The following is a 19519-nucleotide window of genomic DNA, read 5'->3' on the forward strand; positions in this document are numbered from 1 at the left end:
TTTGGTTTTGTGCGTCAAAGTTTTAATTAAACGGGTTTATGTTTTAGCCGCAACACACAAAAAGTTAACACACCAGGCGTGCTTTGAGTAGCCAGGGAAATCGAAAGACTCTAGGGACTAAGATGTACGTATTTTATAGGCTTTCATATTGTTTTATACGTGTATATTATAGATCGTTATAATTGTATTAAAACATATGGACGTTAGGCTTTTGTTTGAGCAAGGTAAGACAAGGCTATATTAAGTTAGAGAACCTTTATAAAGTGACTTAGATTTGTAATTGAATTTCATTATTTCCATAAATTCACTTTCAATATTTCCATATAAATGTTAAAAAGCTTTTTTTCAAATGTTAAATAATATTAACTGCAGTTACTTAAGACATTTTTAAAGACATTTCATATTTTTTGTAACAATTTAAAGCTATAAAAATATTTTTAAGAATTTGTTGACTAGGTCTGAAAAATGAGTTAAATATTTAAAATGTAACATATCTTTAAAAATATACACTTCAATATCCTTAAAAATGCTGAAAAATCTATGTCTATAACTATACACAAAAATGTAATAAATTATAAGTAAGATAAATGATCCACAATACCTATAACTTGAAACGGAAATTGATTTTTCAGCATGTTTATAAAATTTAAAAATCAAAATCGAAACTTCAAACGTTCAAAAATATTCTGCGGAATAAACTATTAAAAGAGATAAATACACAACTATAATAGGAATGAGATATAGATTTTTTAGGATAAGGATAGATTTTTAAGGATATTAAAACCCGAAAACCGGACATAATTTAAAAAACGCTACTACCTCTCTGCTATAAATTTGGGTCTTGAGTTTAAAAGACGCCATTAGTTTTGAAGGACACTCACCAACATTGCCCTCCGCTTGAGCAAGATCTCCATGCGTGGCGAGCAGCAGGATCAGCAGGAGGACTCCGAATTGCACTAGTTTGGCCGGACGACTCAGGGCGTCCAGGCTGCAGCAGAGGAGCCCGCCGCCCCCCGTTCCGCAGCCCCTCACCTCCCGGCGACGGGCGCCCTCGCTGATCAACAGGCGACCGCGGGGGGGCAGCGCGGGCGGCAACTTCCGCTGGTGGTGGAGTAGCTCGTGCTGGCGAGGATTCCGGTGGTGCTGCACTTGCTCCTGCTGCGCTGCGGTATGCTGACGCCTTTCCTGCTCTGGATCCTTCTGCTCCTGATCCTGCTGCTGCTGCTCCTGCTGCTGATGGTGGAATGGAGGTCGCTGATTAGACCAGGACTGCTGGCATGCTCCCGCCGGCGACTCCTGGTCCTTGGCTGCTCCTCCGGCTGCTCGTCGTGTTCTCTGGTGCTTCGGTTCTTCAGTTGTGGTGCATGGATCTTGCTGCCGTTGTTGTACATTGCTTGCCATGATAATGGGCACACCTGGAAAAAAGGGGGAAAATTAATTAATTAACCTTTGGGGTGGGACAAAGTGGGTTAATCTATGTGTATCCCCGCTGGCAGGCAGAATTGAATTAAATTCTCAGTGAAGAAAACTACATCATATCAACGATAAGCGTAGGTAGAGAAAAAACAGTCATTTAATTAGAGCATCTGCCCGTGTAAATAATATAAGGGGTTTATAAGCCAATGCTGGCCAATGAATTTTTAACGTTATCCAGCTCATATCATATTGATACATTTTTTTACATTTTATTACAGTGGCTCCTTAATTGAAATTCATTACATTTCTTGTTTATCATGGAATTCGCTCTTTACATGGTAAAATGAAATACAGCATAGTGAATAATTGAATCTCTATTAATAAAATATACATGAAATAAAATATTTTTATAAATGGCTTTTTAAAAGGCCTTTAAATATTTTAATATTCAAGCATAAATTAATATGCTAGTTCTAAGAGCCCCTTTTAAACTATTTTTAAGCTCCAATGCCAACTCTGATTTGTATAAAAACTGATTTTAACAAGTTCCCACATTTTCCCTGCCCACACATCTCGTCGTAAATCTTTACACAAATTTATGCAGGAATTTGCACTAATAACCTGGTGCTCCTCCGCCAAGTGGGTGGTATGTATATTTTTAGAAACCCAAGTATTTCGGGTGCTCCTTATTGTTGTTACCGGAAATTAGCAATGTATATTCGGGGGCACTGTTGCCTCGGTTTCCCTCTCTTGAGGGAAATTGCATTTTATTGTGCCAGGGACAACTTTTCGCTTTTCCGGCATTTCCATATTTCATATTTTCACACAATGCGCACAAAAAGGGAGGTTTTGGAGGAAAGCGGGGCTTGGAAATGGGGAATCCGGTGGAATCTCTGCTCTTTGAGCACATTTGTCGCGCTGCAGTTTCCGGGTTTTTTTTTTAGTTGCTCCTCTTTTGTGCGGTTTTTGTTTAGCCTCCGGTGGAAGTGATGGCAAGGTGATGGTGACTCCTGTTACCAAAAGCTTAGCAAGTATTTCTTGCTCTTTATATGGTAATAAATGTCAGACTTCGGTTAGCCCATGGCAGTCAGCAGGGGAAATTGATTTTCTTTGCCGCTCCAATGGCTCCACATTGTCATGGGCAGGTGGTCGGGGTTCAGGATTCAGGGTTCTGGGTTCTGGTTTCTGGGCTACCGTCTGGGTCATTTGGCGATAAGCGCTTCAGCCTCGCTCAAGGCTGACATATTTCCAAAGAGGGTGAGTCCCACGAAATGGGATTCCGGCTCATCAGCAGCATCGCAAAGATGTGGCAGATTAAGTCCCCCAAAAAAAAAGAACCGTCAAATTGTCGAGCGAAACAAGATACCAAATAAAATAGCCTTGTCAATGGCAAACAAGTGTTCATTTCAGCAAAAACTTAATTTGAAAAATCAAAGTTTAAGATACATCAATCAATAAGCCCCTCAATCGTTTAGTAAAACTTGGGGCTGTATAAAAACTCACTTGCTGACTCACCAATAACAACAAGATGGAGTACAAGAAAGTTCCAATCAATAAAGTAAAGAGACCTTAAGATTCCATCTTGAACTAGTTTTCCTGAAAAAGTCTGCTGACTCACTTATAATAATAAAATTAAGCCAAACAAGCATCAATCAATAGAAAAATTCATTAGCAGGAATAGGGTATAAATTTATGCAGGCACAACAATATAAATGTCTTGGCTAACATCTCAATTACGGAAACATCTTTAGTGGTTACACATGTCTGCCAACATGGTAATATGATTTCAATCATTTCTCGAAACTGGCATGATTAATGTATTACAGATTTTTGCCCCCCCAAAAGGCAGCTTCTAATGGACTTTATGGCCTAGACGGCGAATGGAGACCTCATTCTTGGGGCTATGTCTCCTTGGGCCTCCAGATTGGGTTCATTTTTCATGCACAGGCCGTGTCGAAAACTAAACTACAAACCTAAGACTAAGCCCCAATAAGTTGGATGGGTTGGGATGGTATGGGCCCAGATGACACCGCAGCATATGGGACGGGATAATTAATCATGGAACGAACGTGCCAGGATAGCCAAAAACTTTTCACCCATTCTACCATGTCGCCTAGACAAAACTCTACTGAACCGTAACACATTGAATCGAATTGACCGAAAAGTTAAAAGCCCAGCTCTGTATGAACCTTATGCGAATATTCCGGGCTGGCAAAGGGAATATCTGATTAGTTGGCCTCTTGAATTTAATTAAGGCGACAGGCCAGACTTTGCGGTGGCAGCCGGATGCATCATCCTTGGGCCTCTTGGTCCTCCACCTGCCGCCTCATTTGCCTCCGCTGAATAATTTATGCAACTCAATTAGGCGTTGACCTGGCGATAAAGTTTAATAATTGCAGGTGGTTGTGGGGCCCTTCTTTTGCTCGCACTTTAATTAAAAGAACCGAGCAATTAAAAACGCATCATCGGACAGAGCACAACGAAGTGCAGAAAAAAGCTTGGGGTGTTTAAAGCCCAGTCCCCGACTATGAAATACCTGGTATTTAATTTAAATGCTTGCAGTATATGAATGTGGTTTGCCTGATAAAATATTCAAAAGTAGTGGAACAGATTAATAGAGGGTTACGTTATTAAAGGCTTAACATTTTACAACAATTTATTACAGACTTTTTTTTATAAGTATCCTGCAAAATTAATTTTGAAATATTAAAACTACATATATGCCCAGATATGTAGTAAAAAACTTTTAACATTTCGTATGAGAAAGCATCCATTATACCCTTGAACTCAGTGAGGCAAAAAAAAAAACGGAATCACAATGTAAATGTAATTTCCGATGTGTGGAGGGTGTGCTAATGGGGCGTGGCACTTTTTTAATATAGTTAACAGCAAAGCGTTTCTGCCTTACATGCAAACAGGGGCACACTGGCACGCCCTGAGCCCTGAACCCGCTTGTCCTGGTAAAATCCGCAGCCGAAAAACCGCAGTGGGAACCACTGTAACCGCGTTTGCTCCACGCGAACCGTGTTTGTCGGTCTGCTCGGTTTTAACCGCGACCACGACTGCAATTAAAATGGAGGAAAACAGCTCCAGATGAGCCTTTGTGCATTTCCCGGTCCTCCGGCATTTTCATCGCTTTTCCGCCTATCCCGCGGCGACACGCGACTTGTTTGCACATTCAAATATTCCCCCGCGAAAAGCCACTGCACTTTCCATTTCCTCGGCACTTTTCAATTGGCTTTGTCAGCCAAAATATTCCTGCGACTGGCACGTCTCTGCCATGTATTTCCAATCATCAATTTCAATTGAATTTGTTTGGCGCTGCCACAAAACTTTTATAACCTCCCCAGTAAAGTGCAAATTTCGAAGGCAGCTGGCACTCTCGTTTTGAAAAATAACACCTATTTTTCATCGCAGCGCTGCTAACTTTTTTTTTAATCAATTTACGCTTGCACAAAAAAAAATATCGATATCGATAGATTATACGACTTGTCAAAGGCCTGCTCTGCACGTTCGAATTTGTGTTCGTGTTATCCAACAGTTGTGTTTGACTGCCATAAAAGCAATTCATTTCAGCCTTTGACTTTGAGTAGCCACTCATTGCATTATGAACTTTTCGAAAGCAGCAATTTGTGTTGTTTATTACGCTTCGCAAGCAGCAGCCGCATGGAAAAAGTTAAATTGTTGGCCGAGAGCTGATGGGCGCGGACCAAACTACTTCTTGAGAGCTGGCAGACGAAAATAGTATATATTCCCAGAGTTTCTTAATAAAGAAAAAGCCTTTTTTTACCAAAAATAATTTTTGGAATAAGAGAAATATAATTAATATACAAAATAAACATATGGCACTTTTAAATACAATGGCCGTCCATTATCTATTATCAATTTGTAAGCCTAAAACTGTTACTCTGCTGAGTTACTGAATTTTGGGAAAAGTATTTTTAGTTTTTAGTCTGTAACTTAAAATTTTAAATATATTTAGCTTAAAGAAATTTGACAAGTAATCACAACTGTATAACACTTCAAAAAAAAGAAATTTTCTCTTAAATATTCATCGATTGGGCAATCTAACAATTTTTTTTATCAAAATCTTTTTTCCATTATCTCCTCAACCCTGAAACGAATATCGTTCGTTTGAAAAGGCCCATTTGAACTCCTAAGCGCCGTGTAGAGCGCCCCAATCTGTCAAACGAAATACGTGCACACTGGCAAGTTTGCCGTTTCCTGTCTTTCTTTCGTCCCGGCAAATCGCATCACGTGCGTCAGAGTTACTTGAAAATTATTCACCAAAACTTTTGCTCCACAAATCCCACTATTATATTTTAAACCTAGCGATGGGCAAGAAGCAAAAGTTGAGGAAGGCCGCCCAGATGGCTGCGAACGCAAGTGCCGCCGCCGCGAAACTGCAAAAAGAAATTGAGCTGATGGGCGATGTGGTGGCCGGCAAGGAGAAGACTCCACGAGGTGGCAAGGATGCCGCTCCATGCTGCAGTGGGCATAAGGAGAAGCCCGGCGGCAAGGACGAATTGGATCCTGGCTACCGCAACAAGCTCAAGAAGCTCATGGACCTGGCCCAACAGCTGCCGGGCAATGTGTTGACTCTTCAGAAATCGAAGGAAGAGCTACAGCAGGGTGTCACCGTCGAGGACTCCAGTGGAGAGGGTGACTCCACCGACACGGACGACGAGGTCCCCGAGCTAGTGGACACCGATCCGAAGACCCCCAAGTTGGGCGATCTGAGTTCTCTGGGCACTCTAACGCTGCGCTCCTCCGATGGGCCAAAGCATTCTCGGGGCGAAAAGAAGGCTCGTCGCATCCTCATGAAGCTGGACCTCAAGCCCGTCGAGGATGTGGCCCGTGTGACCATGAAGAAGAGCAAGAACATCCTGTTGTACATCGAAAAGCCCGATGTGTTCAAGGTCCCACACTCGGAGACGTTCATCTGCTTTGGGGAGGTCCGTGTGGAGGACATCAGCTCCTCGGCTGCCGCCTCCCAGGCAGCTGCCAAGGCCGCCGAGCGTTTCCGTGTGCCCTCTCCTGCCGGTGGCGAGGATGACAAAAAGGATGGGGAAGCTGCTGCCGGAAAATCTCTGGCCGATGACGATGATGATGGCGAGGAGGTGGACGTGGCGGGCGCAAACCTGGATGAGAAGGACATAGAACTCGTCCAGATGCAGGCCGTCTGCTCGCGCAAGAAGGCCATCAAGGCTCTGCTGATGAACGATAACGATGTGGTCAACGCCATCATGGCCCTAACTGTGGGTTAGCCCCTCCTCCATCAAGGTTAATCCGATACAAATTGCATTTCGTGACATGTTTAAATTCAATTCAACAAACACAAGCATTATACTTTTTCAAATCCAATCTTGATTGAAACTTGTAAACTAAATTTTGAATGCACAAAAGAACCATAATATCTTTTTCTTTTGTTAATAAAGTTTGAATAATTGTTTGTTCTAAAAGGTATCATTTTCCGAGAACCAATTTTAAGGCATGTTTTATGAAAGATAAAGAATATCACCCCTTGGAAAAAAAAGTTTTTCAACAGGAACTTTTCAATTCCAATGTTGATTGAAACTTGTAAACTAAATTTTGAATGCACAAAAGAACTATAATATCTTATTCTTTTGTTAATAAAGTTTGAATAATTGTTTGTTCTAAAAGGTATCATGTTTTATAAAAGTTACAAAATATCACCCCTTAGACAGGAACTTTCTTAAAATTAAAAAAACAAATCATTAAATGGAAATGGAAAGAAAGATCCCATTACAATGTAACATCCACTTCGCTGGCAAGTTAAAGCATCACATTTTCCATTCGATTTAATAGCTCTATTGAATGTGGAAATACACAAGCAACTTGTTGTAAAAGCACGACAACTTCCGGTGCTATTTTTATACACATTCAAGGAAATGAGACTTATTTGCTGCTAAACGCATTTCCTGTTTTTAAACATTTTAAGGAGTGGAGCAAAAGAATCCCTTTGAGCGTATACAACAAGCTTTACTTGCAAAGGCTCTTGGCCATTTATAAAGCAAATTGTTTCGTTTACTATAATTTTCTATTAAATACACATTTTCCCAATTTAGTTTTGACATAGTTTAAAAGGGAAAATGTTTCTTCTATAGTGAGAAGAATTTGTTTAAAATTCGTATATGCGAAACTGCTATTTTCCTTCATTATTTGGACTTCCATCAGCGCTAGACGTTGCCAATTTTCCTTTCAGGTGCTGTCATTCTTGGCCATTTTCTTTTGTGGCGGAAATTTAATCGCTTCTTTCTTTGTGCCGCTGACGCTGCACTTTTGTTTATTCTTCACTTAGTTTCAGCCCGTTTTGGCCAAGTCTACCAGGGCCACTCGACTTTTGGATTTTTTGTTAGGGAATTTTACTGACGACGCCCTGATTGCGTTTCTACTTTTTCGAGTTTGGTTTGGGGATTGGATCCCCAGGTGGGGCAGGTGATGTGGCTGGTGGTGACGTGGCTTCATAAGCTCTGCTCCGCGGGCATTCCACTCAATTAAAATGGCTTGACTTTCTTGTTACTTAATTTTTTTGTGGCCCAGGAGCGGCAGACAGTATGCACAAAGCCACTTAATAAATAGCTCTGGCTCTAGCTTAATTTTATTTAATTTGCAACTGTCGTCAGCAGCCGTAAAAAAGGCTTTAGTTTTGCATTGTGTGCGCTCAGCAGTCCGTGTGGCTGGGCACGTGCTCGCTTTTCCGCCGGAAAAGTGGAAATGGAAACTTTTGTAGGTGTATTCGCAGTTTGGCTTTTCGTAGTGCGAGTGGGGAAAATGCTCGCGCGTGTCGGCTTCGAGTGGAAAGTTTTTAGGGTTTCAATCCAACCATTCCCCTTGGAACTTTCTTCGCGCCGGAAATTGATTAAGTTGATTTGCCTTTAATCAGCGGAATTGAAGATGCTACCGAAATACAAATCACTTGACAGTCGGCTGCTGTGCTGCGCAATTTACTATCCCATTCAAATGGTACTTTGAAGTACTTTCCGCTTGGACTGGGCAGTAAGGTTGTTCCATCTCCTTGCTGACCAAATCCCGGAAAATGCGGCAACAAATTCGAAAGTTGTAAAATGCTTAATGGCATCATTTAAGTCTAGGATTCATCAAGTACGAGGGCAGACTTCCTTGAAATAAAATGCTTACTGCTACACATAAAAATGTTTTAAGCTGTTCCATGATTATTTTTAAGTAATGGTACAATTTACGTTTATTAATATTGATTTAAAAAATGTTAATATATTTTATTTTAAGGTTTTTTTATTAAGGTTTACTTTAGAAAATTTTAGTAAAGCTTTGATATTTTCTGTACTGCTTATAATGTTCGATTGTAAAAGAGCATTTTATTCTCATCACAGCTTTATAAGATTCCCATTGTATCAACTTGGTCTTAAGTATTTACCATATTTCTTTTTGTGTAGGCTTAAAGACTTTTTTCATCTGAGTGAGCCACCTTCTTTTCCTGTTTTACAAGAATTTCCTTGGGCTTAAAATGCTTTTCCTTGGCGCTTTACAAAGTTTTCCTTTTGGTTTTGCGGCCAACATTTGGCCTACTGGCCGGTTCGCTTGAGAAGTTTTCCTTTTCGTGGCTATTCATTCACTTTCAAGTTGATTTGGGTTTCGCATTTCGGTGCGCATTTCTTGACCAAAATCTGCAAGATTTGTACTGGGCATTGTCTGCTTTCTGCCTGTCCGCATCCGTCGTTTCATGTAGATCTGCTCCAGCTGGGGCTTAAGGACTTGGATTAGGGGATTCCCCTTGGCTGGGTTTTGCTCTTAGCCCCTCTGGCACAGTTCATCACTACCTCCATACCATATATATATGGTACTGCTGAGCTAATGATGACGCCCATGATGTGGCTCCCTCTTTGGGTTACTGACTTCACCATATCCATTTCCATCCGCTGGGTTAAATGTCGAATGCCATGTTGCCTTTGGACGTTGGCTTGAAGTGTTGGCAAGCTTTTTGCCATTTGATTTGACGCCAGTGTTTGCTTTGCCAGGGGGCAAAAGTGGGCTTGGGTTCTAGGGGCTGAGCATCGGAGTCGGCAGGTGTGTTTGCCTGCACTTTAGAGCTCTTGGGGGCTCCTTGGGGCTCTATTATTGTGAGTATCGAGAGCACCTGGGCCCCCAAAACGCGTAAGTCGAGGCGAAAAACGAGTGGGAGGTACTTCCTGCCAGTTGATTTAAGTCCTCGACAGGCTCACATTTCCCGGCCTTTGTGTAATTGATGCACGGCAGCAGGACTAAAGGATAACAAATCGCTTTCATCCTGACTTCGCTTCCGCCCGAGCACAATGTGTACAAAATTCGCCCATCCACAAGTACACAATTCAAAATTCCCTTTTTTGAGCCAGCCCAGCGTGAAAGGGATTTCCGCTGCTGCCTCTTCAGTAAAAAAAAAAAATAAAATAGGGTTCTTCCCACCCAAAAAGCAATTAGATAAACTTGCCAGCTGGATTCGCCAATTGAAAGTGGGTGAAAGTGGAAAATTGCGGGGTCCAGCTGAGAGTGGCAGAACAATTATGAGAGCGAAGGGATTGGATAATTCAACAATTTGGTCGGGTTAGCGGAATCATTTGGAATTATTCTCCTAAGTGCCATGAATTATGACTTAATGCTTAATGCTTGAGCGAATAAATTATTCGTACGGTTCTTGCAGGAATGTTTCCTTGGCTTTCTAAGCAAAGAATTTAGACTGTTTGAATAGCGTTACGGGATATACATGATTTATTTAATTGGATTATTTTACTACCACCGTATAATCTTTACTTAATCCCTTAAATCTTTGCCCAAAAAAGAAAATAACACCTAAATTGCTTTTCCAAACTGTGATTGTTTTCCCATATCTAACACTCATCTTTATTATTTTAAGCTCCCTTTGTTGGCTTTGTGTGGATTTAATTGTTGCAAACATCTAAACCATTGTTTTGTTATATGTCAGGTATACACAACAGCATCAGATATGTTTTTTTTAGGGGCTTTATCGTCATCTTTTCCATGTTAGCCAAATTGCTTTTCCTTTGCCAAATTGTTTTACAGTTCAACCCGAAAACTTTTGCCATTTTACAGTTTACCTCTTGGCCCTTTTGGCTGCCCCTTTTTTCCAGCAGCGCAGCAATTATAAGCTGCCTAGGGAATATTCAAGGAATTTGGTAACACAGAGAGGGTCTTTCACCAACATTCGAGTTCTTAGGGGTCCTCGTTATGGAAAGCTGCTTATGTGTTACCAGTGAAAACCCTCGGTTTTCCCCTGAATTTTCCTGCATGCAGAAAATGCTGGCAGTTAATAAGCATTTCCGTTTGCTGGAATTTATGTGCCATATTTTATTCAGATTGCGCTTCATAAATGCAGCTGGTGAAAGGAGAGCAAAGGCCATGGATAATGAACGTCAGTTCTGGGGTAGAGAATTTCCATTTCCAGCGAACTGATAATGTTGTTAAAGTGCATACATACATATATGGGGGGTGGAACTTTGATTGTGGGCGGGTGGAAAAGCGAAATCAATTTCGGGAAAAACAAATTGCGCAGCTTGTTACTGAAAGCTCTGTGAAAATAATACTGCTGCATTTTCTGCTTTTATGATGTATTCTTTTTCTGTACTTATCTACCCTTTTTTTTTAGCAGGAAACTACCATTATAATGGGAAACTGATAGCAGCCCACTTCCCCCATCATTCGATACATAATGTTTTCCTAATTAACTGACCTTTTATCACGCTGCCTGACACCTGATATGAATACAAACTTCCTTTTCGCTGAACAATTTCATAATAATTTGTGAAATTCCATTAATTTCACGGCAATTGTCATGAAAATAAGTGAACAACGCGCAACGAGATTCATTTGCATTTTATAATTGAATTTGTGTAACCAATATGCCTGTCTTCGCTGGAATTAAATCACACTGAATCTGAATTGAGTTCGATTCAAGTTTCTGCCCGAGTGGATTGCACTCACAATGTTGCCTACTTTTGCGGGCCCTTTTTTGCCCGCCGAAGAGCCTTATTTATTTTTCTTGTCCACTACCTGTCGGATTTACTTAAATGCATTTAATTGAAAACCCACGACCCGGGATATTTCAGCTGACGGTAATCGAAAGCAACGTTTACTCGGAAAAAAAACATCGCATATCAAATTAACTTCGGTTGGCTAATTTTGTATATTGTCTTGTGGTACTGGCCTTAAAAATGCAATGCCATTTCCCTAGGACTTTATTAAAAGTACATGAATTGTCCCTTTTATAAAATTGTATGTTTTAAAACAAAACTTAAATTCTAAAAATAAGAAAAACGTTAAAAAACTAAATTATAAATGAATATATATGTTTTAAAGTCATTTACTTATATTATTAAGGTATACACCCTCAGGTAAGAAAAGCACTTTTATAAAAGTAAGCCTTGTACACAAAACTATTTTATGTCTTATACGTTTTGAAATTACAATTAAATTGTAATATAAAATCTCAATTTTATAATGTGCTCAACTTATTTACGATTGAAAATAGCCCCTATTATTTACTAAGACTACTGTGCACCACTTCTTAAAAAACTAGGACCAAGCTTAAAACCAGAATTTAAATGTTATATATTTTAAAACATGTTTTAAATTCCTTATACCTCAGTTTGAAAAAGATTTTTGTATTTTTTTTTCTTTTTAACGCTATTAAGCTAGCTTTTCCTAATTGGAAACGAAAGTATCTCTTTTCTTAACTACTAAAATTACACAAAATCAGCTTTTAAAATATATGTTTTATCAGGAAATGTACTAATATTTCGATAAAGTTTTCCCTTACACCCCTTTTTTAAATATTAAATTACGTATTTGAAACCTATATTTCTTTTAAATCTTTCTGCCAGTATGATTTTCCCTTCATTTACTGTCAGACCTACATTTACTTAGCCTTGGAAGTAAAAGTTGTGCTTCTAAATTTGACATCTGTTCCCTTCCCACAGCAATGAAAAATGGTAATTATTTTCATTTACGTAAGTAAAATGTATATCTATTTTTATAAAGGATATACATCAGGTGTGCCAGTAAGAATTTCACTTAATTTACGGTAAGACCTGCATTTGCATAGCTTAGCAAGAAAAAATTGCGCTTCTAAATGGTGCTCCTGTTTTCTTCCCATAGATGTGAAGAACTTTTTATATTTTAATTTAAGTAAGTGAAATATATAATTATTTTATAAAAAGAATATACACCAAGTATACCAGTATAAATTTTGCGCACTTGCATTTAGTTAAGCACATAAAAATTGTGCTTCAAAAATGACAACCTTTTCCCTTCCAATAGATGTGGAGAAATCATATCTCTTATTGTTTTCAATTACGTAAGTAAAATTTATATATTTTTCTTAGGAATTTATATATGGTAATATATTTGTCTTAAGAATTTATTTGTGGTATATCAGAATAAATGTTGTGTAATTTACTTAGCACGTAATCGTTGTGCTTCTAAATTGAACACCTGGTCTCTTCCCATGGAGGTGATAAAATCTTATTTATTATTATTTTAATTTACGTTAGTGCAATGTATAAATATTTTTAAAAAGATTTTACATCAACTATACCAGTATGAATTTCGCGTAATTTGCAGACAGAGCTGCATTTAGCTTAGCACGTAAAAGTTGTGCTTCTAAAGTGGACCAAGTTCGTGGTCCCATTACCATCCCCATTCCCATCCAAATCCCCATCCCCAGACTCACCGCAAGAAGTGCCGACGGCTGGCATCGACGCTGGGTGCCATATGTTAGGCTTACACGCTTATCGCACCAGGAACAGAACGGAACAGAACCCCAGAGCAGCCGCAGGACTCTTCGTGGCACTTGGGGCAAGTGGGTACTGGGTACTGGGTACTGGGCACTCGGTCTTCGGATGTCGGATGAAGTAGCTGGCGCAGAACACTGGCTGGGAGTCCAACCGCCTACACACACAACTTGTTGTAGGCGGGCACTTTTCTTATTTAACCGCTCAACACTTGGCGCAGCGTTCGCTGCGCTCCGCTCCCCAGGTTGAACTGAACGGCATGGATGGATTCAGCTGCCCGCGGAGCGTTTTCGAGCATCAGGTAGCGCACGGCAACAGTGGCCGAGGACCGCCGAACCCATGTTCATCCGAAGTTGGGCTTTCCAGCTGCTTTTCCAGCTGCCTGGGGAAATGGTCGTTGGGGCGAGCTTTCGCAGCTTTTGCTGTTGCTTCGCCAGCTGGCTGCTTTTCCAAATTTCCGATTTTCCTGTTGCGCTGCCAGCGCGACGCCCACGCACGAAGCTTTTCCGCGCAACCCACGGGAAGCTTTCCCTGAAGGCGGCGCCTACGTTTCGTAGGTTTCGGGACCGAGTTCGAGTCGTGGCACTCGGCAATCTGGCTCTCTCGCTTCCTCATCCTGGTCACCTCTCCCTCTCTCACCCTAGGCGTTGCCAAAAATAGCAACAGCGCGAAAGTTCCAATTGCCTCTCCTACCCAAGCACTAAGTACAGTGAACCCTCTAAGTTTTTCCAGATTTTTCTAGAACTTAGTTTTGGAAAATTCCGAAACTTAGACTTTGGAATCACTACCCCAAAATTATAAATTATTCCCAGAGAGAATTATTCAAGTACATTGTTCTTAAATTGAGAAAATTCGTCCCTAAAAACCGTTTAAGTACATTTTGGTAACAATGTTCTCAATATTAGAACGAAATGGTGAGAAGAGAAAAGTTAAATTGAGTTTATTTAACAACTTTTTGACAAGTATATACTACTGACTGGACTAATAGTTAATTTGTTGAGATATACAATGTAAATACCGTCAAATCAACTTGATTCGAGCAAAATAAAAGTATTTTTAACTTAAAAAATGTTGTTCTATTTTTAAGAACATATTCAACTCAGATGAGAACGTCAGAATTTTCTCTGTGTGAGATTTTACCATCTAAAAATCATTATTAATTCTAGAAAAATCTAAAACTAAACCTAAATACGATCTTTCTTATGAGATTTTAACGAAAATGAAGTCAACTCTTAAACATTTAACAAATGTGGTGTAATTTTAAAGAATATTTATACCCGTTACTCGTAGAGTAAAAGGGTATACTAGATTCGTCGGAAAGTATGTAACAGGCAGAAGGAAGCGTTTCCGACCCCATAAAGTATATATATTCTTGATCAGGATCACTAGCCGAGTCGATCTAGCCATGTCCGTCTGTCCGTCTGTCCGTCTGTCCGTCTGTCCGTCTGTCCGTATGAACGCTGAGATCTCGAAAACTATAAGAGCTACAATACTGGAATTTGGTATGCAGATTCCTGAGATTCCTGCGCAGCGCAAGTTTATTTCAAAAGAGTGCCACGCCCACTCTAACGCCCACAAACCGCCCAAAACTGTGGATCCTACAGTTTTGATGCTAGAATAAAAATTTTAACTGAAATGTATTGTTCTCATCAATACCTACCGATTGACCCAAAAAAAAGTTTGCCACGCCTACTATAACGCCCACAAACCGCCCACAAACTTCAAAAAATCGTAAATATGAACGCGGATATCTCGGAAAATATCAAAGATAGAGAAACGGGATTTCAGACTTAGATTCCGTAGGCTTAAGCGCAGCGCAAGTTTGTTACGCGAATATGCCACGCCCACTCTAACGCCCACAAACCGCCCAAATCTGTGGCGCCCACAATTTTTATGCTAGATAAAAAATGTTAACTGAAATGTATTGGTCTCGTCAATACCTATCGATTGATCCAAAAAATACCTATCGATTGATCCACGCCCACTCTAACGCCCACAAACCGCCCAAGCCTGTGGCGCCCACAATTTTTGTGCTAGATAAAAAATTTAAACTGAAATGTATTGGTCTCGTCAATACCTATCGATTGATTTAAAAAAAACTTTGCCACGCCCACTCTAACGCCCACAACGCTTAAATCTGTCTACCGCCGGTAGGTGGCGCATTTGCTGCTTGCATATCTCCATTTTCCTTTGGTCCCTTTAGCTGAGTAACGGGTATCTGATAGTCGAGGTACTCGACTATAGCGTTCTTCCTTGTTTTGTATTCTTAACGTCATTTATAAAAATATTTTTATAAGATAGAGTTGTTAACTACTCAAGTATATAGAATTATTACTATTATCAATTAGTTTTATTTATCATGACTTTATGTACTTTCTAATAAGTAAAATTTTTAACAAATTTAAGCATGTACTTAAAGAAATTCTACTGTGCCTGCCAAAATGCCTTTCATTTTCGTTTGGCCCCGCTTTCCATTTGCAGTAATCGGGCTACTTTCTATCTGTTCAACAAAGTGCCAAGTCAGTTTTTGGAGCTCAGCTCACGACCAACCGCAACTGGCCCCCCACGAAATTGTGTCGAAAATTTTATAACTTGATATATCTGACCGGGCTATTTTTAGCAATGGGTGTAGGCGTAGCCAGGGTTGCCATTGCCACCATTGATTTTTCTCTGTTTGCGTTTTTTCTGCGCCTCCTTGCTTTCCCCACCCACTGCTTTTCCGGGGCTTTGCGGCTGTTGCCTGACGCAGCTCCTTTTATGAATGAACTTGGCTCACATAAGCATTTGATATAACTTCCACACAAAAAAAAATTGAAAGGGGGCGTTGCACCCTTCTGTGGAGATATGGGTTTTTTTTTGGGGATGGGTAAGACTAGGGCAACCCTAATAAACGCGTTTTCAATGTCACCAAAATGCTTGCAATCTCATTAAGTAAATGGATTGCCCTTGTCATAGACGACATAGTCGAGGTTTTGTAATACAGACATTTGTCCTTATGACGCCATTGTATCCTGTATTTTGTATCCTTAGCCTGATGTCATGGGTGAGTGTCTTCGTGTGTGTGTGTTTGTGCAAGGATATTGTTTAACTGGGGCGCTGGCCTCCGTTGGCGTATGGAATTATGATTAATATTTGTTCAGTTTAAAATTAATTGCGTTCAGCTATTGCCCCGACAGCCGTTACCATCGCACACCCACACTAATCCAGCCACGTTTTCAGCCATTTATAATCCCATAGACGAATGCCTGAGGTCAGGTTATCGGGGGAACTTTGTTGGGATTGCAGGGGGCTGCCCTGAATGATTACATGGCACAAGGTCGGACCAGCTAATTAAACGACGTTACGGTAATGTATTTATATGAAAAAGGTAGGGCTAATCTGCGTTTCCTTTGATGATACTCCACAGGCGCAGATGTTTCTCATTTGCAATTAAAAGGGATATAAATAGATGCCACACAGTTGATTTACTTTGTTCTGTAATATCTTGTTATAATACACATAAGGACAAAGTTGAAGATGTTACAACTCAAGGATTTATCCATCAATGGAGAGAATCTATTTAAACAACGAGTGGGTTGTGAAAAGGCTTTTGTTTTAATTGTAACATCAAATGAATGTCACAGAAATAAATTTTATTTTATAAGTTAGTTTAGAAGACAGGAAATATAAGAAAGTAAGCTATTTTAATTTTAAAATCATATGTTATTAAATTTTATTAAACTAAAGTTGTAATACATTTATAAAAAGAAAGTTTCTTTAAGAAACTTTTTTATTTATGTTCCGTACATTATATATTTTATAGTAGCACCCAATACTTTGTGCTAAATATTCAGCGTTTGATCCCTAAGAAAAGTTTGGAGTTCACAAAATTTAATGATTCTCAATCCTTGAAAGGTTCAGAGTCAGTTTTAATTTAAAATGCAACCCCCAAAAACGGTTTGAGACAAAATGAAAGGACCAATTTAATATTCTGGGCCAAGTTAAAGCCAATTTAATTCACTTTCGGCCTCCATCAATCTTTGTTATGCCCACAGAACGGAAACTTGTTTGCTTATTTGTTCGCTCAGGCCAATGCCAAAATATTTGTGCAATTGCTAGACTTTGTTTTTAGGGGCCATCAAAATATAATACTATATTCATGCATGTTTAAATGTTACGGCTTCTGGATGAATCGTATCTGTATCTGTGTTGGTTTAGTATTAAAAAAACTAAAGTGGCATCGTAAGTTGGGCTTTTTGGGTATGACAAACGTATTTATATCAGTGGCGGATGAGCCCGTTTTTATGTGAGCCGTATTATGAATGCCCAATTTATGTGCCGACTTGTATATGTTTACGCGAATATATTTTCGTTTCATTTTTAGTATTCCTCCATAAGCTGCCACGCCCCCTCGCTTCCGGTTGTTGACGCAACTCTTAATCAAACAGCGGGCTTTTGTGCGACATTTATAGCCAGCTCCCGATGTCGGATGTCCGATGTCCAGGTCTATATTTAACGCACTTGTGGCTGGGCTATGCCATGGACCACAACTACGACCGCGACATCATCTTTTTTTTCTTCTTATTTTATACATATGCCATCGGTCATGTCAACGGCATTCAATCAATCGCAATGAAGTCGACACAAAGCCCACGCCCAGCAGGTCCCCGATGTTGATGAATGAGTCAGTGGATCCTGCGAGTCCTATTCCCAGAATGATGGCTATGGCAACGGCAGCCCTCTCATCTGTCCGTGCTCAAAATACAATCGAGTCACATGTCCTGCCGCCTGAGGACGAGGACAACAACAAGTGGTGGTGGTGGGACCGCTCATGCATTCAATCCCCGAACAAACAAAGTCATAAAGGATTTCACGGTAATCATAAAGTTCGATAAAGCATCATCGTGGTATCTTGTTGCAGAAATTATTATAGAGTATTAAAGCTTTCATTTCATCATTTACGATTTAGTGTCATTTTTGACTCTCACAACTGTGTTCAAAAAATTAAAGCCATGCATGATCTATTTAAGAACATTTAACAGTATACATAAGTTACCTAATCCAAAGTCTTTTTATAATCCTAATTCATATATGTCATTCCTTAAATAATGCTCTATTTATATGCAAATAAATCCATTTATGTAAACAAATAATTTTTTCTTTTCCGTACAATTATTTTAGATCTGTTATGTTTCAATAAGTTACCAAAATACACATTAGTCTTTAAAACAAAACATTTTATTATTTTTGAGTAAAATGGGTAGAATTTCTTTAGTCAAATATTACTCATACGTATATAACGTATACGCTATAAACAAAGATTGCCCCTCCATATGTTAATAATCTATATATAATGTTTAATGCTGGTTATTTATCATAACTGAATGATAAGTGTATGCATTTCAAATGCGTCAATCACCTTTTGCCTCATTGTTTAATCGATTTAACTTATCATCAAATTGATATATTATAATATATTCGATTTGTATTGGTCTATTTATTTTTCATTTACAATAATACAACTTTCTAGCGAATAGATCTGATTATTGTATCACCTATACTAACCTAAAGCAATTAGGAATAGTGCGCTATTAATCAAGCAACCACTTAATATCGCATTTAGTAATCGATTGGGCACCTTGACGTCTCACCAGTACTCTAAACGATCCCTTTTAATTAAATATTTAGAATGACCCTCGTTGAGCATCTTTTGCAATCAAAAGGCAAGCGTCATTAATTGCATTCCCATAGCCTACATCCCATCGTAACCTGGGAGCACAGAATGAATGGGATTGGTTGAATGGGTGCACGCACCTGTTGCGAAAAGGTCAAATCACTTAGCCAACTACGGGCGGTTGGTAACCCTATACCACACACACACACACTATCCTTACTAAAGGCCAGAAAATAGCTTTGGACTTACCTCAGTTTGACATTTATGACGTGGCTCATGTATTTGTTTACTTCATATTCAGCGCAGACGAACGAAGACATGCAAATTGATGTGCGGTGATTATGGGTTTATAGATTAGTTAAGTATTTTTTTTTTTGTGTCCTGTCCCTCTCTCCAGTTGCCTTTGTTGCCTCCTTGCTCCTGTGTAGATCGTATAAATTTTGATTAATTCTCCTGGTTTATGTATGTTTTTTTTGTATATATATTATATATATAACGTTAGCAGCACTTCTTTGGGACGCAAACAACGTCAGCGACTGACGACAGCAGCCTGAAGCCGAAACAGAAAGCCAGCTTCGAAGACGTTAAAGAGAGTTTGCTTTTGGGCCAAAACCAAAAAGAGAGCGAGCTTCCAAGAGCACCGGCTATATGGTGATTGTGTGGGTGT

At 39.5% G+C, this 19519-nt stretch overlaps 2 protein-coding genes across 3 annotated transcripts in view; one reads left to right on the forward strand and one right to left on the reverse strand.

Moving 5' to 3' along the window:
- The window catches only part of LOC119548307, a 48749-nt gene that overhangs the window by 28356 nt on the left and 874 nt on the right, over window positions 1–19519 (reverse strand). Inside the window, exons 2-3 of one of the 2 annotated variants that reach the window (XM_037855481.1) lie at window positions 19102–19272; window positions 882–1415 (exon numbers count right to left, since the gene is read on the reverse strand). In XM_037855481.1, the coding sequence (XP_037711409.1) occupies window positions 882–1401 (520 nt within the window). In that variant the 5' untranslated portion in view covers window positions 1402–1415; window positions 19102–19272. Of the gene's footprint in view, window positions 1–881; window positions 1416–13138; window positions 13453–19101; window positions 19273–19519 lie in introns of those variants that run through there. The other variant, XM_037855480.1, reaches the window with a different exon arrangement.
- Window positions 5534–6878, forward strand: LOC119548308 (nascent polypeptide-associated complex subunit alpha). The gene is made up of 2 exons (XM_037855482.1): window positions 5534–5673; window positions 5749–6878. Exon 2 carries the CDS (start codon window positions 5751–5753, stop codon window positions 6681–6683), a length of 933 nt encoding a protein of 310 aa, XP_037711410.1. The 5' UTR covers window positions 5534–5673; window positions 5749–5750; the 3' UTR covers window positions 6684–6878.

Source organism: Drosophila subpulchrella, chromosome 2L (assembly GCF_014743375.2).
Source record: "Drosophila subpulchrella strain 33 F10 #4 breed RU33 chromosome 2L, RU_Dsub_v1.1 Primary Assembly, whole genome shotgun sequence".
Classification (NCBI taxonomy): Eukaryota; Metazoa; Arthropoda; class Insecta; order Diptera; family Drosophilidae; genus Drosophila; species Drosophila subpulchrella.